Genomic DNA, 20,711 nt, shown 5'->3' with positions numbered 1-20,711 from the left:
TTGAAAGTTGCTATGAGAGTAGATTTTAAATGTTTCCACAAAGCGACAGCAAAATGGTAGTTATGTGAGGTGAAGAATATGTTAACTGACTTTATTGTGGTAAACATTTGATGATGTATTTGTTTAACAAATCATCACATTATACACATTAAACTTGCACAGTGTTATATGTCAGTATATCTCAGTAAAGCTGGCAGGGGGAGGATAGCACAACAGATAATCAGTAAACTTAAAGATCTGTAGAAATTATCCAGTCTGAAGAACAGAGAGAATTAAAGAAAAATGGACAGAGCCTCAAGAGACCTGTTGGTCAAGATCAAGAGTACCAACATTCATAAAATGGGAATCCTAGGTGAGAGGAGGGGCAGAAAAAAAAATGTGAGGAATTAGTGGCAGAAAACTTACCAAATTTGATGAAAAATATTATTCTGCAGGTCTAAGAAGTTCAGTGTACCCAAGAAGGATAAAAACAGATATCCACACCCAGACACATTAGAGCCAAACTGTTGAAAACTAAAAACAAGGAGAAAATTTTGAAAGCAGCAAGAGGAAAATAACTCATATACAAGAAATATATGATTAATGGATAACCTAATCATAAACAGTGGAAGCCAGAGCCACGTGACGTGTTCAGTGGACTGAAAGGAAAAAAGAATTCTCTGTCTAGCAAAACTGTCCTTCAAAAATGAAGGCCAAGTTATGACATTGCTATATAAACAAAAACGGAGAGAATTTGTTGCTAGCGAATGTGCCTCATAAGAAATACTAGAGGAAGTCCTTCAGGATGAAAGGAAATAAATACCATACAGTAACTCAAATCCATAGGAATTGGTAACTGAAGAGCATCAGAAGTGGTAAATATGTGGGTGAATCTAAGACTCCGTAACTTTCTCATATCTTCTTTTAACTTCTTTGGAAGATATAAGACTATATAAAGCAATAATTATAACACTGTGTTAGATTTATAACATATATAGAAGTAATACATGAAATATATTTGAACATATGAAAATAAAAGCACAAAGGTGGGAGCAGGGAATGGTGATATATTGGAGCAAAATGCCTGTTTTGTGAGAATTAAGTTGTTATTCTGAAATAGATTGTGGTAAATTAAGATACGTATTGTAATCTGTGAGCAAACTAAGAAAATAACTCAAAAAAAAAGTAAAAAATCAACAGAGGAATTGAAATGGTACACGTAACATAAGAAAACGTTAAAAGAGAAACAGAAAAACCAACCAAAAAAAGCATGAAACAGATAGAAAAAGGATAGCAAAATGGGACACAAAATCCAACCATATCAGTAATTCTATTAAAAGTGGACAGACCAAACACTTCACCCAGAAGACAGAGATTGTCAGTATGGATTAAAAAACACGACCCAACTATGCACTGTCTACAAGAGACATACTTCAGATCCAAAGACAGAAATAGGTTGAAAAGTAAACAGATGGAAAAATGCATACTACGCAAATAGAACACTCCACCCAATGAATACAGAATAAATATTCTTTACAAACAGACTTGGAACATTCTCCAGGATAGAGCATAGATTGGACCACTAAACAAGCCTTAATAAATTTAAGAAGATTAAAGTCATATACAATGTTCTCTGACCAGAACTAGAGAATTAAAACTAGATATTCATAAGAGAACAAAATCTGGGGAAACCCCAAGTATTTGCAAATTAAGCAACACACTTCTGAATAACCCATTAGTTAAAGACAAAAATCACAAGAGAAATTTTAAAAATATTTTCAACTGAAAGAAAATGAAAAGCCATCAAAATTTAGGGGATGCAACTACAGCAGTGATAGAGTTCTGAATTCCTATGTCAGAAAAGAGGAAAGAAAGCTGAAATCAATAACAAACTTCAACATTAGGAAATTAGAAAAAGAAGAGCAAACTAAGCCCAAACCAAGAAGAAGAAGGAAATAACAAAGATTAGATTGGATATCAGTGAAATAGGAAGCAGAAAAACAGTAATAAAATCGATGAAACCAAAAGCTAGTTCTTTGGAAAAAAATCCAAGGGCCGGCCTGGTGATGCAGCGGTTAAGTTCGCACGTTCCGCTTCTCGGTGGCCCAGGGTTCACTGGTTTAGGTCGCGGGTGCAGACCTGGCACCTCTTCGCAAAAGTCATGCTGTGATAGGTGTCCCACGTATAAAGTGGAGGAAGATGGGCATGGATGTTAGCTCAGGGCCAGTCTTCCTCAGCAAAAAGAGGAGGATTGGCAGTAGTTAGCTCAGGGCTAATCTTCCTCAAAAAAAAGAAAAGAGAAAAAAATCCAAAGAATTTGCAAACCTAGACTAAGAACATAAGAGAGAAGACACAAGTTATCAAAAGCAAGAATGAAGGAGAGGACTTCAAAAATATCATGAATAACTTTATGCCAACAAATTAAACCTAGATGAAATGGACAAATTCCTGGGAAGACACAAATTACCAAATTTGACTCAAGAAAATAATAGACAATCTGAACAGATCTATGACAAGTAAATTCAGTGAACAATTCAAAATCATCCCACGAAGAACAGCCCGGGCCCAGATGGCTTCACTGGTGAGTTCCAGCAAATACTTAAAGAAGAAATAATATTGATCTTCAAACTGATTCATGAAAAAAGGAAACACTTCATAACTTACTCTGTGAGGCCAGTATTCTTCCCATAGCAAGCCAAACAAAGACATCACAATAAAAGGAGATCCACTGATCAGTATTCCTCAGGAACACAAATGCAAAAGTACTTAACAAAATTTTAGCAAACTGAATCTAGCAACATATAAAAGGATTTTGGATCATAACCAAGTGGGATTTATCCCAGAAATACAATTGTGATTTAACATCTGAAAATTGATTAATGTAATATCTCATAGTAATTAGTAGAATAAAGCAGGAGTCAGCAAACTTTTTTTATATGGTGCTGAATAAGTAACTATTTAGGCTTCATTGGTCATACAGTCTCTGTCACAACTACTCCGCCCTGGTGGTGTTTTACAAAAGCAGCCATAGACAATACATAAACAAATGAGCATGGCTGTGCTCCAATAAAACTGTTTCTGGGTGCTCACTTCTGAATTTCATATAATTTTCGCATGTTACTAAATAGTATCTTCTTTTGATTTTCTTTAAACCATTTAAAAAGCGTCAAAACCATTCTTGACTTGTGGGCCACATACAACTGGTGAGATTTACTGCCCTCTGGAATGAAGGACAAAACCCACATGGTCATCTCAGTTTGATAGGCAGCCTCTAAAATGGCCCTCAAATAATCCCTGCCTCCTAGTATTCACACCCTTGTGTAATCTTTTCCCCTTGAGCATGGACTGGACCTAGTGACTCATTTCTAACAATAGAATACTGCAGAAGAGATTGGATGTCGCTTTGGAGATTAGGTTACAAAAAGACTGTGGCTTCCGTCGGGGCTCTGGCTCTGGGGGAGGCAAGCTGCCCTGTTGTGAGTAGCTCTGTGGAGAGGCCCATGTGGCAAGGAACTGAGGTCTCCAGCCAACAGCCAGCAAGGACCTGAAACCTACCAAAACCCAAATGAGTGAGCTTGGAATTGGACCTTCTGAGTTCTGCCAACAGCCACCGAAATGAGCTTGGAAGGGAATCTGCCCCCAGTTAACCTTTGAGATGATTGCAACTGTGGCCAATACCTTGATTGCAGCCTTGTGAGAGGTGGAGTCAGAGGCATCTTGCTAAGCTGCCTGTGCCTATATTCCTGACCCCAAAGCTGTGAGATACTAAAGATTTGTTGTTTTAAGTTGCTCAGTTTTGGGGTAATTTGTTATGCAATGATAGATAACTAATACATCATTAGATAAAGAAAAAGTGCATGACAAAATGCAACATCCATTCATGATAAAAATTCTCAGCAAAGTAGGAATAGAAGGGAATTTCCTCAATCTGATCAAAGGCATCTGTGACAAACCTACTGCTCACTTAATGGTGAAAGACTGAGTGCTGTACCCTAACATCAGGAGAAAGACAAGAATGTTAACTCTGGCCATTTCTGTTCAGTGTTCTATTGGAGATTCTAGCCAGTGCAGTAAGTTTGAAAAAATAAAAAGAGCATAGGAAAGAAGTAAAACTGTCTTTAGTTGCAGATAACATAATTCTAAAAGAAGTGCCAGATAGCTACACTGGAAACCAGAAAACATTACTGAGAGAAATTAAAGAAAACATATCAAGAATATATAGGGAACTCTCGCGGTCAATAATAAGGCAACCTAATTAAAAATGTGGTAAACACTTGGATAGACATTTCACCAAGAAAAGAGACGAATGGCTAATATAAGCAGAAGAAAGCATGTTCATTACAGAATTGTAAAAGTCATAATACGATTACACTCTATACCCAATAAGATGACTAAAATCAAAAAGAGAGACACTGCCAAGTGTTAGCAAGAATGTGGAGAAACTGAGACCTTCATTCATTGCTGTTGGGAATGTAAAATGATACAGCCACGTTGGAGAACAGTTTGGCAGTTTGTTAAAAATTCAAACGGGCCGGCCCCGTGGCCGAGTGGTTAAGTTCGCGCACTCTGCTTTGGCGGCCCAGCATTTTGTCAGTTCAAATCCTGGGCACGGATATGGCACCAATGCTGAGGTGGCTTCCCACATGCTAAGGACCCACAACTAAAAATACACAACTGTGTACCGGGGGGCTTTGGGAGACAAAGGAAAAATCAAATCTTAAAAAAAAAAAGTCAAACATAGGGGCCAGCCCCATGGCTGAGTGGTTAAATTTGTGCACGCCACTTTGGAGGCCCAGGGTTTCGTCAGTTTAGATCCTAGCCTCACTCATCAAGCCATGCTGAGACAGCATCCCAAATAGCACAGCAAGAAGGACCTGCAACTAGAATATACAACTATGTACTGGGGGCTTTGGGGAGAAGAAGAAGAAGGAAAATAAAAAGGATTGGAAACAGATGTTAGCTCAGGTGACAATATTAAAAAAAAGTCAAACATAAACTTAGTATAGGACCTAGCAATTCTACTCCTAGGTGTCTACCCAGAAGAACTGGAAACAGTACCACACAAGGTCCTAAGAAACATCAACCAAGTAGAATGTTTGGCTCTTATTTGGATCTTAATTTGAACAAATCAGCTTGACAAAGGCATTTGTGAAACAATTGGGGAAACTTGAACAGAGACTGGATATCAGACACCAAGGACTTAAGTCCTGATCTATTAGAAAAATGTCCTGAAATATTTATAGGTGAAATAATATGGGATTTGCTTTAAAATACTGGAACAATAAAAGGAGCGGAAATAGATGGAATAGTAATAGTAGAATATTGATAAATGTCAAAGCTTAATAATGGTATGTGTGTGTTCTCTGTTATTCACTCTTGTGTATATTTGAAATTTCCCATAAGTTAAAAAAATTAAACCGAGAACCTGACCACTGTGGGAAAGGGCCTTTAAGAAATTCATAAAGGAAAGTAGATAGTAATATTACATAACTTAGCTTGTTGCAGCCCAATACTGGTCCATCCTCTGTATACCTTGCAAAAACGCAATTATCTTGTTACTGCTGTGCAAAAGGTTATCTTGAGCAGAGATTTAAGTGAAAGAGCAGAGGCAGAGCTTTCAGTCTTCATATTTCACCGCTTGCTAGCAGGTACTGGCTAGCTTTCTGGTGTTCCTGGATTTGCAGAGTGCATGCAAATCTCTTAGCATGTCTGTAGTTTGCTTTCAGTAGCTGTTAACATTTCCAGATGAGAATCAAGCACCATCTTTCCCTCATGCAAATTCTCATACATAGCACAGCTCCTTTTTATCCTGTGTGAATGACATCTGCCTCTTATTCAACGTGAAAGGTCCCGGGATTTATAATTGCTTTTATTTGGGGTATGGAAATTTTACAGTTCTTATATACACATACGTGTTTAATGAGAATTGTGTATGATATACTAAGGATGTTTTCTTATTTGTTTATTCATTATTTTCTCCTTTTTCCATTTTTCAGTACATGTACTAGCCTTAGCAAGTTCTGTTCCAAACTCAGGCACCTTGACTTGGCTTCCTGTACATCAATAACAAACATGTCTCTAAAAGCTCTGAGGTAAATTTCTTATAACAAGAATGTCCAATTATCAGAACAAATAATTTTTTTTAATAACTGAAAATTGGAATTGAAGGAAACTATGTGTTAGGGATATATACTGTAGTTCAGAATATGTCTTTTATTTTATCACTTGCCCAAATTACAGGACACATTCAGGGGATTTCTGAACAGTGTAAGTACAGTTTATACATGAATGATTAGATTTTTATGAAGGCTTATCCTGATCCACTCCCCCACCCCCCACAAATGGCACATATTATTATAGCCTAGTGATAAAAGCAGTGCTCTGGAGTCAGGTTATCAATCACATACTTTGAACAAATACAATCCTTGTAAGCTTTTCCTTATCATCTCATAGGATTATTATTATTTGATAGTATTAGACCAACCCATATAAAGTTGCCAGTATTCAACAGTTTTTGTCTTCGTGTGGTTCAACCTAATATATATAAAGTTCTTAGCAGAGTTTCTGCCACGTAGTAAGCACTCAATAAGTTTTAATTGTTTCAATGTTAATGTATTTTTTAAAGTACATTACAGAAGATATATCTTGAGAATGAAATGCCCACTCTCTTTGTAACTTTATTTTTTTGTCTTCCTTTTATAAATGATTGTGGTCCCATGTATTGGTTACATTTAAGAATAGTAAGAATTAAGCTATTAAAAGAAGAAATGTAGATTTAGTTAAGTTGAGTGTAAGTAATCTAAAAGTGTGGCTCCTTCTTAGACTTTCATTGTGAATATTGAGCACATATGTATCTAAGGCTGTTGGCCATGTAGGATAATATAACAACATTTATAGTTTATAAAATATTTTCGTATAAGTGATCTCATTTATTTGAAAACCTTGTGAGGTAGATAGGACAGACACTTTATAGATAAGAAAATCCAAAACATTTTTGAATGCGAGGTACTGTGATTCAGCCGTAGAATATAACTGAATAAGATATTGTTGCTGCCCTTAAGTTGCTCAGAGTCCAGTGGGAGGAAAAAAAAACCCCTAAGCATGTCATCATATTGCAGTGTGACAAGTGCTGTGATTGAAGTGAGTATGTCAGTTTGGGGAGAACATAGATGGGGCTACAGCTAACCTTGGATTAAGAGAAGTTTGGGAAGGTGTCCTAAAGTCACACTATTAATGTTGAAGAATGAACTTGAACCAAGATCCCCTGGCTTTATTTTGTGAAACAATTAAAGCACTGTTTTCCAAAGAATGTTGTAGAGCTCAGGATTCTTCCGTAGTTCAAATGTGAAATCAGAGATCAAAGATGAAGCTAGTATTTGATAGAAGGCAGATAGTGAATACAATATATCCTATATTGAGCCTGTGGAAAAAGTAGTCTACATACTTCCTAGATAAGGGAAATTTATACATCCTTGTAATTTTTTAAGTAAAATTTTAAATGTTTTTGTTATTACTCTAATAAATAATAGATTTATTTGATAGAAAATCTGGGTTTGAATCTAAACTCTTTAGTTACTGTTAACCTGAACAAGTCACTTACTTTACATTTCCTATATAGAGACCTTTTAAATATGTGATAAGTGCAAAAAGGATATATTTTGAAAAGTATAAACCTCCATAAAAATCTAATATATCTGGAAAACAAGATTGTGTTTGTGCTTGTTGGTTAAGGTGGATTTGAGATGGCCCTCCGACTGATACAGTCCCACATGAACACCACAAGCATTGATAAATCTGCTTTTTTTGTTGTTGTTATGGGATTACCTATGTTCTAAATCTACATTAAGTAGATTTATGTATGTGAATATGTATGTTCTTGTAGCATAGCATGGGGCTATACCCATTCCCTGACTAAATAGTCAATAAAATAAGAATTTGGTGCCTTTGGAATTGGATTTAGTCATATGTTTGTTTCATTTTGTTTTTTGCTAAGTGAGGGATGTCCACTGTTGGAGCAACTGAACATTTCGTGGTGTGACCAAGTAACCAAGGATGGCATCCAAGCACTAGTGAGAGGCTGTGGAGGGCTCAAGGCCTTGTTCTTAAAAGGCTGCACACAGGTAATACTCCATGTAGTGTTTATGAATGATAGAGGAACCATAAACTTTGTAGATAGCCCCAAGATGTTAGCTTGAGGGATATGTAGTTGTTACATATTATTGACCAAAGATACATACTTACTAAAAATTTGTTTTCCACAGAGTAAAAAAATATAAGAAGAATTAACATCTGACCAAAGAGAAATTTTTGAGAGGAGGCCAGATGGGGAGACAAAATGATACTGAGCATGCACCATAGTCAAGAAGAGTTTCATGCAGTTTAATCTGAAAAGGAAAACATGCCATGTTGTCACTGCCTGAGATCTTGAACTAGATAGGCAAGGAAGGTAGTCTTGGCAATTTTCACTAGTTGTTTAACCACCAGGAGCTTTTCTTAAATGTGCCAAGTATACAGCAACCTACATTTTACAGTGTTGATGCTTATTTCCAGTCACATTACAAATCCAACATATTTTGTCATTAAAAATTTTACTATCTCAGTGTTTTACAGTGAAAAAGAAAAAGTGACATGGTAGCATCTGGAAGGAAGTGGTCAAGAGTGGGTTTAGAAGTGACTGACAAAGTAGGCCTAGGCTCTTATTACCTTAATTTATTAATGGTTACTAAAACCAGGCCTTGGATTCCATTAAAAATGCCTTCATTCTTTCACCGTAATGGGAGGAGCTCCATTGTTTGAAACAGCTTTGGAAGTATGACTGCCTTAAAACAACAGCTTGAGCTTCTGGTTATTTATGGAATCCTGAAAAATATTGATTGGAATGCATCGTTATAATCAATTACTTGCCATCTGTTCTCTGCACTGTGCGCATGGCACTGATCTACCAGCAGCAGATAAGCTATGGATGCCTTTCTCAGCTCCTGCTCCCGAAAGTTTCTTTTCAAAAGACTTTATAGGGAGTGTAGAAATGTGAAAATTATTTTAGTTTCATAATCCCTTAGCAAAACGCTGTGAGCCATGTTTAATTTATCAGAAGAAAAATTCATAAACGTTAGGCAGTGTTTATCTTTTCCTTGATTTGGTGATAATAGGAATTTGATGTGGTCAGAACTGATGAAAAATACTGATAACCATACTAATCATGTGAATTACACCTTATGTGATCATAGTTCATTGTTTCTGTTTCCTTGTTCCTTTGAAACTTGGTTGGCTGTTTAGAATATATCGATCAATGTGTACACTCTTAAATCTTTTTTCCTTTGAAACAGTGTCAGTAATCATTTTTTCTCTTTCTTTTTAATCTTTCTAGCTAGAAGATGAAGCACTGAAGTACATAGGTGCACACTGTCCTGAACTGGTGACTTTAAACTTGCAGACTTGCTTAGTAAGCCATCCTTCGCACAACTCTTCCGTATTAGTAATTCATTTCAGTAATATTACTGTAAGAGTTTCTGTCATCAAGACGATGGGTTTTTCCATTTCAACCCAGGGGACACAGTAAACGCACAGATGATTCTTTACATACTTGACAATATGCACTCCTGAGGGCTTTGACATACATTAGATAGAGGGTAGCTTATGCAGAATTCCACATAAGCTAACTGCAACTCCACCCCTTTCTTTTTGACTTAAGAAAACTCTACTTTTTAGAAGTAAATTACTCACAAACTTCAGTATTTAAAATATTTTTGGTAAATTAATTGCAATCATACCAATTAAGACCTATTAGTGGACCGTAACTATTGGGAACCACACTGATTTAAACAGATGACAAGCAAAATGTACCGTTTAAATTATTTTCAAGTAGTATTTGTAGTTTACATTTGGCTTGTTTAGACTATCAGCTTTTTTGTGTCTATCCCAAAACTCCTGAATTTTGCTCAGAGAACTTGCTGAAATTATTCAGGGTCTTAGAACATTGACAATACACCTGTAGCTTTTCTGTCTTGCCTTGAAAATTACATATGTGTTACCTTTGAGTGAGAGCCTCTCATGGCAATGAAAAACGTTGATAAGGGTTTTTGCCAAGGCTTCTGCTTATTATACCCTCCCCTTCTTGTTTGATCACCTAAAACCTGAGGGTATCGTAGTTGTTTAGTTTAAAGGTGATACAGAAAGGGCCACATTTTGTGCAGTTTCAGCTACCTGTTCTTCCAGCCCTTAAGGGATGGTGCTGATAATGATCTGTTTAGGAGGCTCCTGAGACTGAGTTAAAGGAATGACATTTCTTTTTAATTCTGATTCCCATAGTTGCTAACTACTAGACTTTGCCTAATTTCATTTGTGAAACCGAAATATTTGGCCTGCGAGAAAGAGCTTGGAGGATTCTTGTAAATGAAACCATCAGTTTACAGTGATAGGAAAAAACTGTTTGGGGCATCTTCAGATTTTATTTATATACGGTCATGCATCACTTAACTGTGCGCATACATTCTGAGAAGCGCGTGGTTGGGCAATTTCGTTGTGCGAACATCATAGAGTGCACTTAGACGAACCTAGATGGTATAGCCTACTACACACCGAGGCTATGTGGTACTAATCTTATGGGACCACTGTTGTGTGCAGTTTGTTGGTGACCGAAATGTTGTTATGCAGTGCTTGACTGTACATATACACATACTCTGTATACATGTTACATATAAACTCATACATACAAATACATATATATCATGCCTACCGTTTGCCATTTTAGTTTTGTTTCCTTTACTCTTCCAGCAGACAGAAATCACAGTTGGTAAGCATAAAGAACCAGTTCTATCATATGTTTATGTTACTGTTTCCCTTCACCCAGATCTTAGGGCATGAGTCATTTCTTCTGTACAGTATGATGAAATGATTCTCAGCATTCATGAGACTTCATGTTCCTGCCCAGAACTATTGAAGTAACCAAAGTACATTCTTGATCCATTTGCTTTTTTTTAAGTAATTTGAAAACATGAAAGTTTAGTAAATTTTACTCTCTTTAAAATTAAAAATATCGGTGATGTGACTTTCCTCATCTTTGTTCCTAGATAATCCCTTATAGACTTTAAAACATTAAGAAGGCAGCACAGCCCTGCAATACTTTCTTAATATTGTGTGACACAAATTCCATTGGCTTGCTAAATATGCGTGTTTATTGATTGCTGCTTCCGCCTTTACATATCAGTTATCCTTGTTTAGTAATAAAAATACATCACATCTCTGTGGCACTTTTTTAGGTACTTCCATATGTGTATATACCTCATTAATTTATCCTCATGACAGATCTTATATTTGCCTTAGTATCCGTTTTTTATTTTGTTTCAGTTGTACAATATTGAGAACGTGCTGATTTAAAAAGTGAATATTTAATGTTTGATTTTTTTTTCACTTGTCCTTACAACCTAAGGATACTGTGTGATTAAACAAAGATGATAGGAGAGATTTATTCTGAGACTTATACAAAATTAATGAACCTAGCTGGACAAATTGAAGTTCTGACCCTATCCAACATGTTAAGATGTTCATATGTGACATCTTTTTTTTTTTTTTACTGTACATCTTTGTGTATTCTTTTTTAATTTTAAAATGATTTAAAATATATAAAATTCTGTGTGGGTTGGACACAACTGTTTTTCTCCATAAATTAGGATATTCTTTATCATATAAAACTAAAATATGGAAATAAATGAGTCTTTTGTTGATAACGAGATTGCAGCTTCATCCACAAGTTGTTTCATTTTTTCAGTAGCTTAATATCATTATCAATTTTGAACTTAAAAATGTGTTTGTACTATTAAAATACTGCTGTTCCTACCTGTTTTCTAGATTTTAAAATCATTTAATTGAATCTACACCATGATGGGCCCCATACTGTTCCCAGTCCCCTTAGGTTAAAAGAATCCCGTATAGCTTCTTCCCTTTACACCACAAATGAGCACAGATTTCTGTCGCAAACTAAATCCAAAGGAAGTGAGGGGAGGAAGAGACAAAAATGTGTTCATTTTCTTTTAGTTCTGCTACCTGATTGATATTAAATCTGCTTTTGTTTCTTTTGGGTGCTTATTTTTGCGGAAGTAACTTTTTTCCTTCTTTTTCTTCTGCTAAGTTGCTAATATCTATGGGATTTTTTACTCTTGTTTTTTAGCAAATCACAGATGAAGGTCTCATTACTATATGCAGAGGGTGCCATAAGTTACAGTCCCTCTGTGCCTCCGGCTGCTCCAACATCACAGATGCCATCCTGAATGCTCTAGGTCAGAACTGCCCGCGACTTAGGTAAACATTTCTTGTTTAGCTCAAAAAAATCAGGGGAAAGAAACAGAGGCCTCCTTCACCCTATTTATTCCTTGGAACCTGGAATGTTTAAGGTAGATACTCCAAGGCCATTACCTTTTTAGATGCCCACTACTTGCTTTGTACCTCATTTGATTACATGTAATAGGCCTGAACCAAGGGGTAATAGTCCTCATTTTCTGTATCTTGCTATCCATACTAGAACAAAATCAACATTTTTTTCCATGACTTGAGAAAAGAAATAAAAGCATTTTCTCTTATTAATGCCTTCATATAATGCCTTTCTGAAGAAAGTTCTCACCCTGTGGCCATGTATATTGTAGTAATGATGCCAGGTACGTAGCAGGGAGTATTTAAAAGAAAAAACAGCCCCGCAAGAGAATCTCCTTCGTGCTGATGGTCTTTTAGAACAAGGCTTATTTCTCTATGGCTTCTCCTCTCTGCCTAAATGTAGGATTGGCTGAATATTTACTAAGATTGCTGGGTTACCACATACATGGTATCAAACCCATATTGATTCTATAAGAATGCACAATACACTATTTTGTAATAAATAAGAATGATCCCCATGTATGTCTTTTGTTTTTTAAAAACAAAACTTTTATTGTACTTATTATGTGTTAGCCATTGTGTTAAGTGATATGCAAATATTAGTTTATTTAATCATCATAACATCATATAAGCCCTGTTATTATCTCCATATGAGAAACCAAAGCACAGAGAAGTCAAGTAACCTGTTCAAGCTCTTACAGCTAGTAAGTGCAGGAGCAAAGATTCACACTCAGGCAGTCTGGCTCTAGAACCCATGAAACCACTTCTGTTACATATAACAATCATTGTAAACCAATAAAACTTGCTTAGGGGCTGGCCCGGTGGCAGAGCAGTTAAGTGCACATGTTCCGCTTCGGCGGCCCGGGGTTTGCCGGTTTGGATCCCAGGTGCAGACATGGCCCCACTTGGCAAGCCATGCTGTGGTAGGCGTCCCACATATAAAGTAGAGTAAGATGGGCACGGATGTTAGCTCAGGGCCAGTCTTCCTCAGCAAAAGGAGGAGGATTGGCAGCAGATGTTATCTCAGGGCTAATCTTCCTCAAAAACAAAAAAACTTACTTAAAAACTTTTTTTTTATAATCACCTGGCCATGGGCCTAACCATAATTATTGAAAGAAAATTTGCCTACAGTATCAAAATTCTTTTACTAGATCATAGACTTCTTGGTCAAAATTAGTAATAACAAGCCTAGAGCAAAGTACTATTCAGGAGCTAAGGAGGTAGCTAAACTCCTCTCTAAAAATATTTCACTTTACCTTTTTCTGTTTTAAAGAGAGCAGTGTTCAGCTCCATCCTCCTTCATGGTTTTTTGTTTGTTTTTTTAAGGAAGATTAGCCCTGGGCTAACATCTGCCACCAATCCTCCTCTTTTTGCTGGGGAAAACTGACCCTGAGCTAACATCCGTGCCCATCTTCCTCTACTTTATATGCAGGACGTCTGCCACAGCATGGCTTGATAAGCAGTGCATAGGTCCTCACCTAGGATTCGAACCGGTACACCCTGGGCTGCCAAAGTGGAACACGTGAACTTAACCTCTGCACCACCAGCCCGGTCCCCTTCATGGTTTATTTTATTGTTAGAATAGAAAGGCTTTCAAATGTGATACTCAGAAGTTGGGTTTCGGGGCTGGCCCTGTGGCTCAGTGGTTAAGTTCTCGTGCTCCGCTTTGGCAGCCCAGGGTTTCACCCGATCGGATCTTTGGTGCAGACATGGCACCGCTCATCAAGCCACGCTGAGGCGGTGCCCCACATAGCACAAGCAGAAGCACTCACAACTAGAATATACAACTATGTACTGGGGGACTTTGGAAGAAGGAAAAAAAAAAAGATTGGCAACAGTTGTTAGCTCAGGTTCCAATCTGAAAAAAACGCAAAAAAACAGAAAAGTTGGGTTTCAGTCAGATCATGATTTCCCATTAGATAGAGCAATTATTTCTAATTGATTGTCAATTGATAATTACTTCTTATACTTTAGCTTTATTTTTTTCAACTTCTGTAGTAAGTGATTTTTAAGCAAACATAAATGTTCTTTGGTACTGCCATGCGGATGCCACCAAGCTTTTCACAGAAAAGAGCTACTTTTGATTCCCTGGTCTTGTGGTTATTTAGGTTGGTGTTTAGCAGTTCCTGAATAGGAGAGTGGCTGCCAGCTCAGCTCCCCTCTCAACTGGGCCTCCCTGGGAGTCTGTGGGAGGAAGCAGAAAGCTTACAAGTATTTTTTCATGCATATGGATTTCATATTTGGGACAGGCCTGTAATTAACCAGTCCCTTCATAGCGTTTTTAAAAGCTATTTAAATCCAAGTGAACCTACATGTAAAATAGGGAAAGAGAATAATTTTATTTTCAGATTAACTGAATCAGACAGATTAACTGAAACAGAGTATTTATCTCCATTTCCTTTGTTTTCTAGGAGCAGGCTGCCCTCTGGGGGTAAGCAGTATGCAATCAAGAAGGCTTTTAAATGCATTTCTCATGCGTTTTGGCATTAACTACAAGCTTCTATTATTATATTCTTCTGATTACATCACCCTAAAATGTGGTATTTTCAGGACCCCCTTATGACGACTCCATGAAAATGAATGGCAAGATCTGTATACAGACTTGCTTAGCTGTTAATGTCACTCTATATTATATAGTCCTTAGGGAATAAGAGGTTGTTTTCTTAAATTCATGCTGTTTTAATAAACCCAGTTTTCAGGGACCAAGGGCTTGACTTTCGCTTTGTCTTTTTACAGAATATTAGAAGTGGCAAGGTGTTCTCAATTAACAGATGTGGGCTTTACCACTCTGGCCAGGGTAAGTATTTTCTCCGGGTTCTGTAGGTTTTGTTGGGGATTTTTTAGGTCAGAAGAGTGAGCAATGAGGGAAATGTGGAATGGCAGCAGAGTCGAGGGTGTGGGATGTAGGGGAACTTCTCTGTGCTGGTGTTCTGAGCGTTGTTATGCTACAGCTCCAGGCCTATAGAATACAAACTGCTCTGGAAACGCAGGCATGCGTTGTAGAACATGATGCTCCTTCGTAAGACTTGATTTCCCACATTTGCATAAGATGATAAACTAAACAGGGACTTCTAGCGCTTTGTGAAAGAAACTTACTTGGTTATTTGGTATGTTACTGGTGGATGAGAGTAATTTTGAAATAAACATGTAAGTCTGTTTAAATGGAGAAGTTTTCAGAGATTTTCTGTATTCACCAGAAGATTTTAATTCTCAGAGTGGTTTATAAATCACTGTATAATAGTAGTATTTAAAATTATACTGTCTTTGACCAGTGTGATGGAGCATGGTTGAGGACATTTGCTTTCAGGCAGATGGATGGAATCCTAATTGAGTTGGGGGTGGCACATGGCATAATTAAATGAGGATATAAAGCTTACCTTCCACCCTTCCAAAGAAATCATTTTCATTAAATTATTTATGGTTGAAAGGATCTCTGTATCAGTGCAGTGTTAGTGTTCAGCATATTTATTCCCTTGGACTTCTAGGATGTTACATACTTTAAATGTGGAATAATTGAGAAATTTTTCTGTGATCAAGGCCTTTTAGAATGTGTAATTAATGGAATAAGACAAGTGACATTAGAATGACACCAACTCTGAAACTTTTAAGATTTCATCAGTATATTTAATACTACTACTGTGTTTTCTGACCTTAAAATTTTTCCCATGTTTTAACTGTACTATAATGTTTGGTTTTGTATTCTGTAGAATTGCCATGAGCTTGAAAAGATGGACCTGGAAGAGTGTGTTCAGGTAAGCTTAGGGATTTTTACTCAGAAATACAGTATGATAGAAACTTAGATAAAATGTGCACATCAGACCGTTCCCTACCCTAGTGTAGTGTAGTACCTGGCAGCACTGCTGACTCTCCGTTTGCTGAGGTGTTGTCCAGGCATACCAGGCAAAGGTGCTCGTGACATATGTGTTAAAGAACTAGAAAAATAGAATCAATAAGGTTGCCATTGAAAAGAAAGAAGACCAAAGCATTTAAGCCATAAAGATGCTATGACGTTTTCTTAGACCTACAGGGTTATGATACTAGTAAATAATTAAAGTCTCATCACACTGATATATAGCACTGCCCTTTTTTAACTTAGCTGGATCCTGGACTCCTTACATCATCAGCCCTGGAGACCCAACTCTCTATACCATATACCTCCTTATCAGCAATTTCTTTTACTACCAATTTTAAGAGCTTTGAGATTATTAGTTGACTGGGGAGAAACTTTGAAGGGAGACTCTTTTTTTTTTTTTTGAGGAAGATTAGCCCTGAGCTAACTACTGCCAATCCTCCTCTTTTTGCTGAGGAAGACTGGCCCTGAGCTGACATCCTTGCCCATCTTCCTCTGCTTTATATGTGGGATGCCTACCACAGCATGGCTTGTGCCAAGCGATGCCATGTCCACACCCAAGATCTGAACCGGCAAACCCCGGGCAGCCAAAAAGCGGAACGTGCAAACTTAACCGCTGTGCCACTGGGCTGGCCCCCTGAAGAGAGACTCTTAAAAAGAAGATGGAGTAATGAATTTTTTTAATGGTAAAAATAAAGAAGAGAAGATACTGTAGTAACTATAGAGGTTAATTTTTTCTGAATTTGTTATCTGGACACTACTTAGCAACTATTCTTCCCCCCCCCCCCCTTAGTTGTACTTACTTTTGAGCTTTATTTTTGTTTATTTATTTTTTGAGGAAGATTGGCCCGGAGCTGACATCTGTTGCCAATCTTCCTCATTTTTTTTTTCTCCCCAAAGCCCCAGCACATAGTTGTATATTCTAGTTGTAAGTCATTCTCGTTCTTCTATGTGGGATGCCACCACAGCGTGGCCCAACGAGCAATGTGTACCTCTGCGCCCAGGATACAAACGAGCGAACCCCAGGCTGCCTAAGTGGAGTGCGCTAACTTAACCGCTTGGCCATGGGGCTGGCCTCTATTAGTTCTTACTAAACTAAAACTTGTTCACATCCATCTATCTCTTGCACATGCCTGAGTGTCCTGTGTGTCCCTTCCAGTGTTAGTCCTCCTGAGGGATGTGCACACATCTGCCTACCCCAACTCCCCACCTTCTGCCGTTTTGTAGTCCCTGTGAAGCTATGTATATTATAATCATCATCATCATCTCAGGGTTGAAGAACTGGAAAAGAGACACTGATTGACTTTCCATCCTAAGATAACTATAAAAGGCTGCTCTTCCTTCCTGAATGTTCATAGTTAACCCAGATTTCAGCAGCCCCCTTCTGCCACCCTTGGGAAAAAACTGATAGACCGGTTATCAATCCTGTGTTGTGGCATGGCTTATAAAATAGAGGCCAAATATCTAAAAATATGAGGGTGTTCCTACAGTTATTTTTTTCATGGAGCAGTGTCTTCTGATTCTTTTCTGTGATGGTTCTAAGCAGGAAGAACAAAGTCTAGTGGTAAGAAGTTACAAGAAAACAAAACAGAATTTTCAGCAGACTTATTCAATGATGAAGACTAGGGATGACTAGATGTGTTCAAGCCTAGTCTGGATAGGTTCTCAAAGAACAGGTTCAGATAGCCGATGGGATTTCAACGTTAAGATTCTGTTTTTTGATGATTGATACCAGGCTATCAGGCTAGAATATGTGTAGTCAGGAATGAGGTACAGTCCATGAGGTTTTTTTTGAATTATGCCTAAAATAAACTTACATGTTTCTTTCAGATAACAGATAGCACATTAATCCAACTTTCTATACACTGTCCTCGACTTCAAGTATTGGTGAGTTTGACTTTGAAAGTTTTATGTGTTTATTAGATTTAATCAAAACCAGGCTCTTACTTTCCTCTTAGTGTCTGGCTACCATTTTGGGAAAGCATATGTCTCCAAATTGCCAACTTAGAGAAGACCAAGGGAAGACCTGAGTGAAGGAGAAAACTGAGATAGGAATGGAAAACTGACTTGGAGACTATGAGTTCTCCCTCCTACATGAATGAATGATACTTAAATTTCCAGAGATCCAAGGGACAAGAAGGCCAAAATACAATTTGCTTCACCTTGGGACCAAATGTTCCCATAAAACAGAACCAATCAAGGCTTTACTATGGGGAGTTCTCTGCTACTTTCCAATAACACTGTGGGAAAGCATTCTGGTTGACTACAGTCATGCATTGTTTAACAATGGGGATACATTCTGAGAAATGCATCATTAGACAATTTCATCATTGTGCAGACATCATAGAGTGCACTTACACAAACCTAGATGGTCTAGCCTGCTACACACCTAGGCTATATGGTACTAATCTTATGGGACTACCATTGTATATGCAGTCCATCATTGACTGAAAAGTCATTATGTGGTACATGACTGTATTCTGTATCTAGGCTCATTTTTGGTGTGTTTGGTGGCACTACCAAAAATTACAGTACTATCCAAAATTAGATCAAGCGTTCTGTGTTTCACATGGAGGAACCAGGGATTTAAGGAAAATTGATAAAGTGAAGAGATTTATGTGAAGAGATCACCACACCTGACAGCTGTAAGAATCATTTTCAGATAATTAACTGTTTGGGCATGCTCCTGTACCAGGTATTCACTATTTAGTCCAAATTCCAAAAATTTTGTGCAGGAAAAGCTTGAGCTCCACTTGCCGCTATAGAGAAGAAAATGTTAATTTGTGTGTGGCAGGGATATTTGTTTATGAACTGTTTCACAGTCATTACATGAATTCACAAAATATGTTTAGAATCACACGCAGAAATGTTAGTCATTTATTGTCAGAAACCCAGCGACTAATACTGCTTTCTTCATTTCACCACATGGATCTAGTGATGGCTCCATAGACATCAAAATCAAACCAGAAAGGTCTCCTTTCTGATTGTACACAGGCCTCTGACTCGAAGAATGCCGTAAGATATTTCAGTGTCCTTCTTTGCTCTGTTTGGCTGCAGAGTCTGTCTCACTGTGAGCTGATCACAGACGATGGGATTCGTCACCTGGGGAACGGGGCCTGCGCCCACGACCAGCTGGAGGTGATTGAACTGGACAACTGCCCCCTCATCACAGATGCGTCCCTGGAGCACTTGAAGAGCTGTCACAGCCTTGAACGGATAGAACTCTATGACTGCCAGCAGATCACACGGGCTGGGATCAAGAGACTCAGGGTAAAGATGGCTACGTCACTCTCCAGCTCTTGTGTTCTCAGCACCCTTTCCTTCTTTGTTTTTTGGGATTTTTTTTACTCCATTTCTTATTTCTTTCTTTTTTTTTTTTAGATTTAGATTCCTGATTTTTATATTTACTTGGACATTTAGCAAAGAGAAAAAAAAATGGAGATCAAACCGAAGGGTGGATAGTTTTTACCTGTTGTTCCAGATGGAAATTTAGTAGGAAAATACCCATGGAAGGGAAGAAAAGTAGGTCTCCTCCCAGCAAATTCTCTCCAGTAATGTCCAGGGCCTAATAACATGCCCAGAGTCAAAAAAAAAAAAAAAACAACATGCCAGGTTTTGGTTCAAAAGGAATAACAAAGAAAATATTTAGTCAAATGGGATTTAAGAATTTTTTCTTTTTAGATTGACACCTGAGCTAACAACTGTTGCCAGTCTTCTTTTTTTTTTTTCCTGCTTTTTCTCCCCAAATCTCCCCAGTGCATAGTTGTATATTTTAGTTGTGGGTCCTTCTAGTTGTGGCCTGTGGGATGGCACTTCAGCATGGCCTGATGAGCGATGCCATGTCCTCGCCCAGGATCTGAACCAGCGAAACACTGGGCCACCAAAGCAGAGCACACAAAGTTAACCACTCGGCCACAGGGCCGCCCCAGATTTAGGAATTTAATTTGTATTTCCTTTCACATCAAACCTCTTTCCTGGGGTTCTTATTTTTCAAGACAACAAATGGATCGAGTAGTTTTTTACCCTTTTTTTGCCCCATCCTCCATAATAGAGAGACCCATGCATAGCCAAATGGATGGAAGACAGGTTGCCAGCAAGGAGGTTATAAACAGCTGGATGAATCTATATGTTAGATTATTTAGCTCAACAGACGTTTATTGGAACATCTGCTTCACACATGCTGTGGGAAAGGCACTGTGCTTTAGTTAGGCCCTTACAACCAACCTCTGAAAAATCGATGTTGGCCATATGGCATCTGAGCACATAAAGGAGCACCACGCCTCTTCCTGAGTTCCACTTGGCCTCAGTTCCTCCTCTCCCTTCACACCTAGAGGACTGAGATAGTAACTGCAGTGGAGAAGCCTTGTGGCCGTATTTCTTCTACAACAGAAGGGAAGGAGAGCCACGGGAGAACCGGAGCCTCTTCCCTGGCCCACATATACTAGGGTTCCTGCCTGGCTGTCAGGAATCTCCTCCCTCCCTGAATCCTCGAGAGTCTTTTTCTGTTCTTCCAGTC

The 20,711-nt window shown here is 38.0% G+C and overlaps 1 protein-coding gene across 4 annotated transcripts in view; it reads left to right on the top strand.

Annotated features, from left to right (window-relative positions):
- Nucleotides 1-20,711, top strand: part of FBXL20 (F-box and leucine rich repeat protein 20) — a 108,239-nt gene that overhangs the window by 80,044 nt on the left and 7,484 nt on the right. For all 4 annotated transcript variants that reach the window (XM_014833538.3, XM_014833537.3, XM_070483158.1 and 1 more), the window contains 8 exons: nt 5,976-6,071; nt 7,973-8,099; nt 9,347-9,421; nt 12,146-12,276; nt 15,082-15,142; nt 16,053-16,097; nt 18,026-18,082; nt 19,253-19,465. In XM_014833538.3, coding sequence (XP_014689024.1) covers nt 5,976-6,071; nt 7,973-8,099; nt 9,347-9,421; nt 12,146-12,276; nt 15,082-15,142; nt 16,053-16,097; nt 18,026-18,082; nt 19,253-19,465 — 805 coding nt within the window. The remainder of the gene's footprint in view (nt 1-5,975; nt 6,072-7,972; nt 8,100-9,346; nt 9,422-12,145; nt 12,277-15,081; nt 15,143-16,052; nt 16,098-18,025; nt 18,083-19,252; nt 19,466-20,711) is intronic.

Source organism: Equus asinus, chromosome 13, assembly GCF_041296235.1.
Source record: "Equus asinus isolate D_3611 breed Donkey chromosome 13, EquAss-T2T_v2, whole genome shotgun sequence".
In the NCBI taxonomy this organism is placed as follows: domain Eukaryota; kingdom Metazoa; phylum Chordata; class Mammalia; order Perissodactyla; family Equidae; genus Equus; species Equus asinus.
Note: the sequence above shows the minus strand (reverse complement) of the source record. Positions and strands in the feature narration are given on the sequence as shown.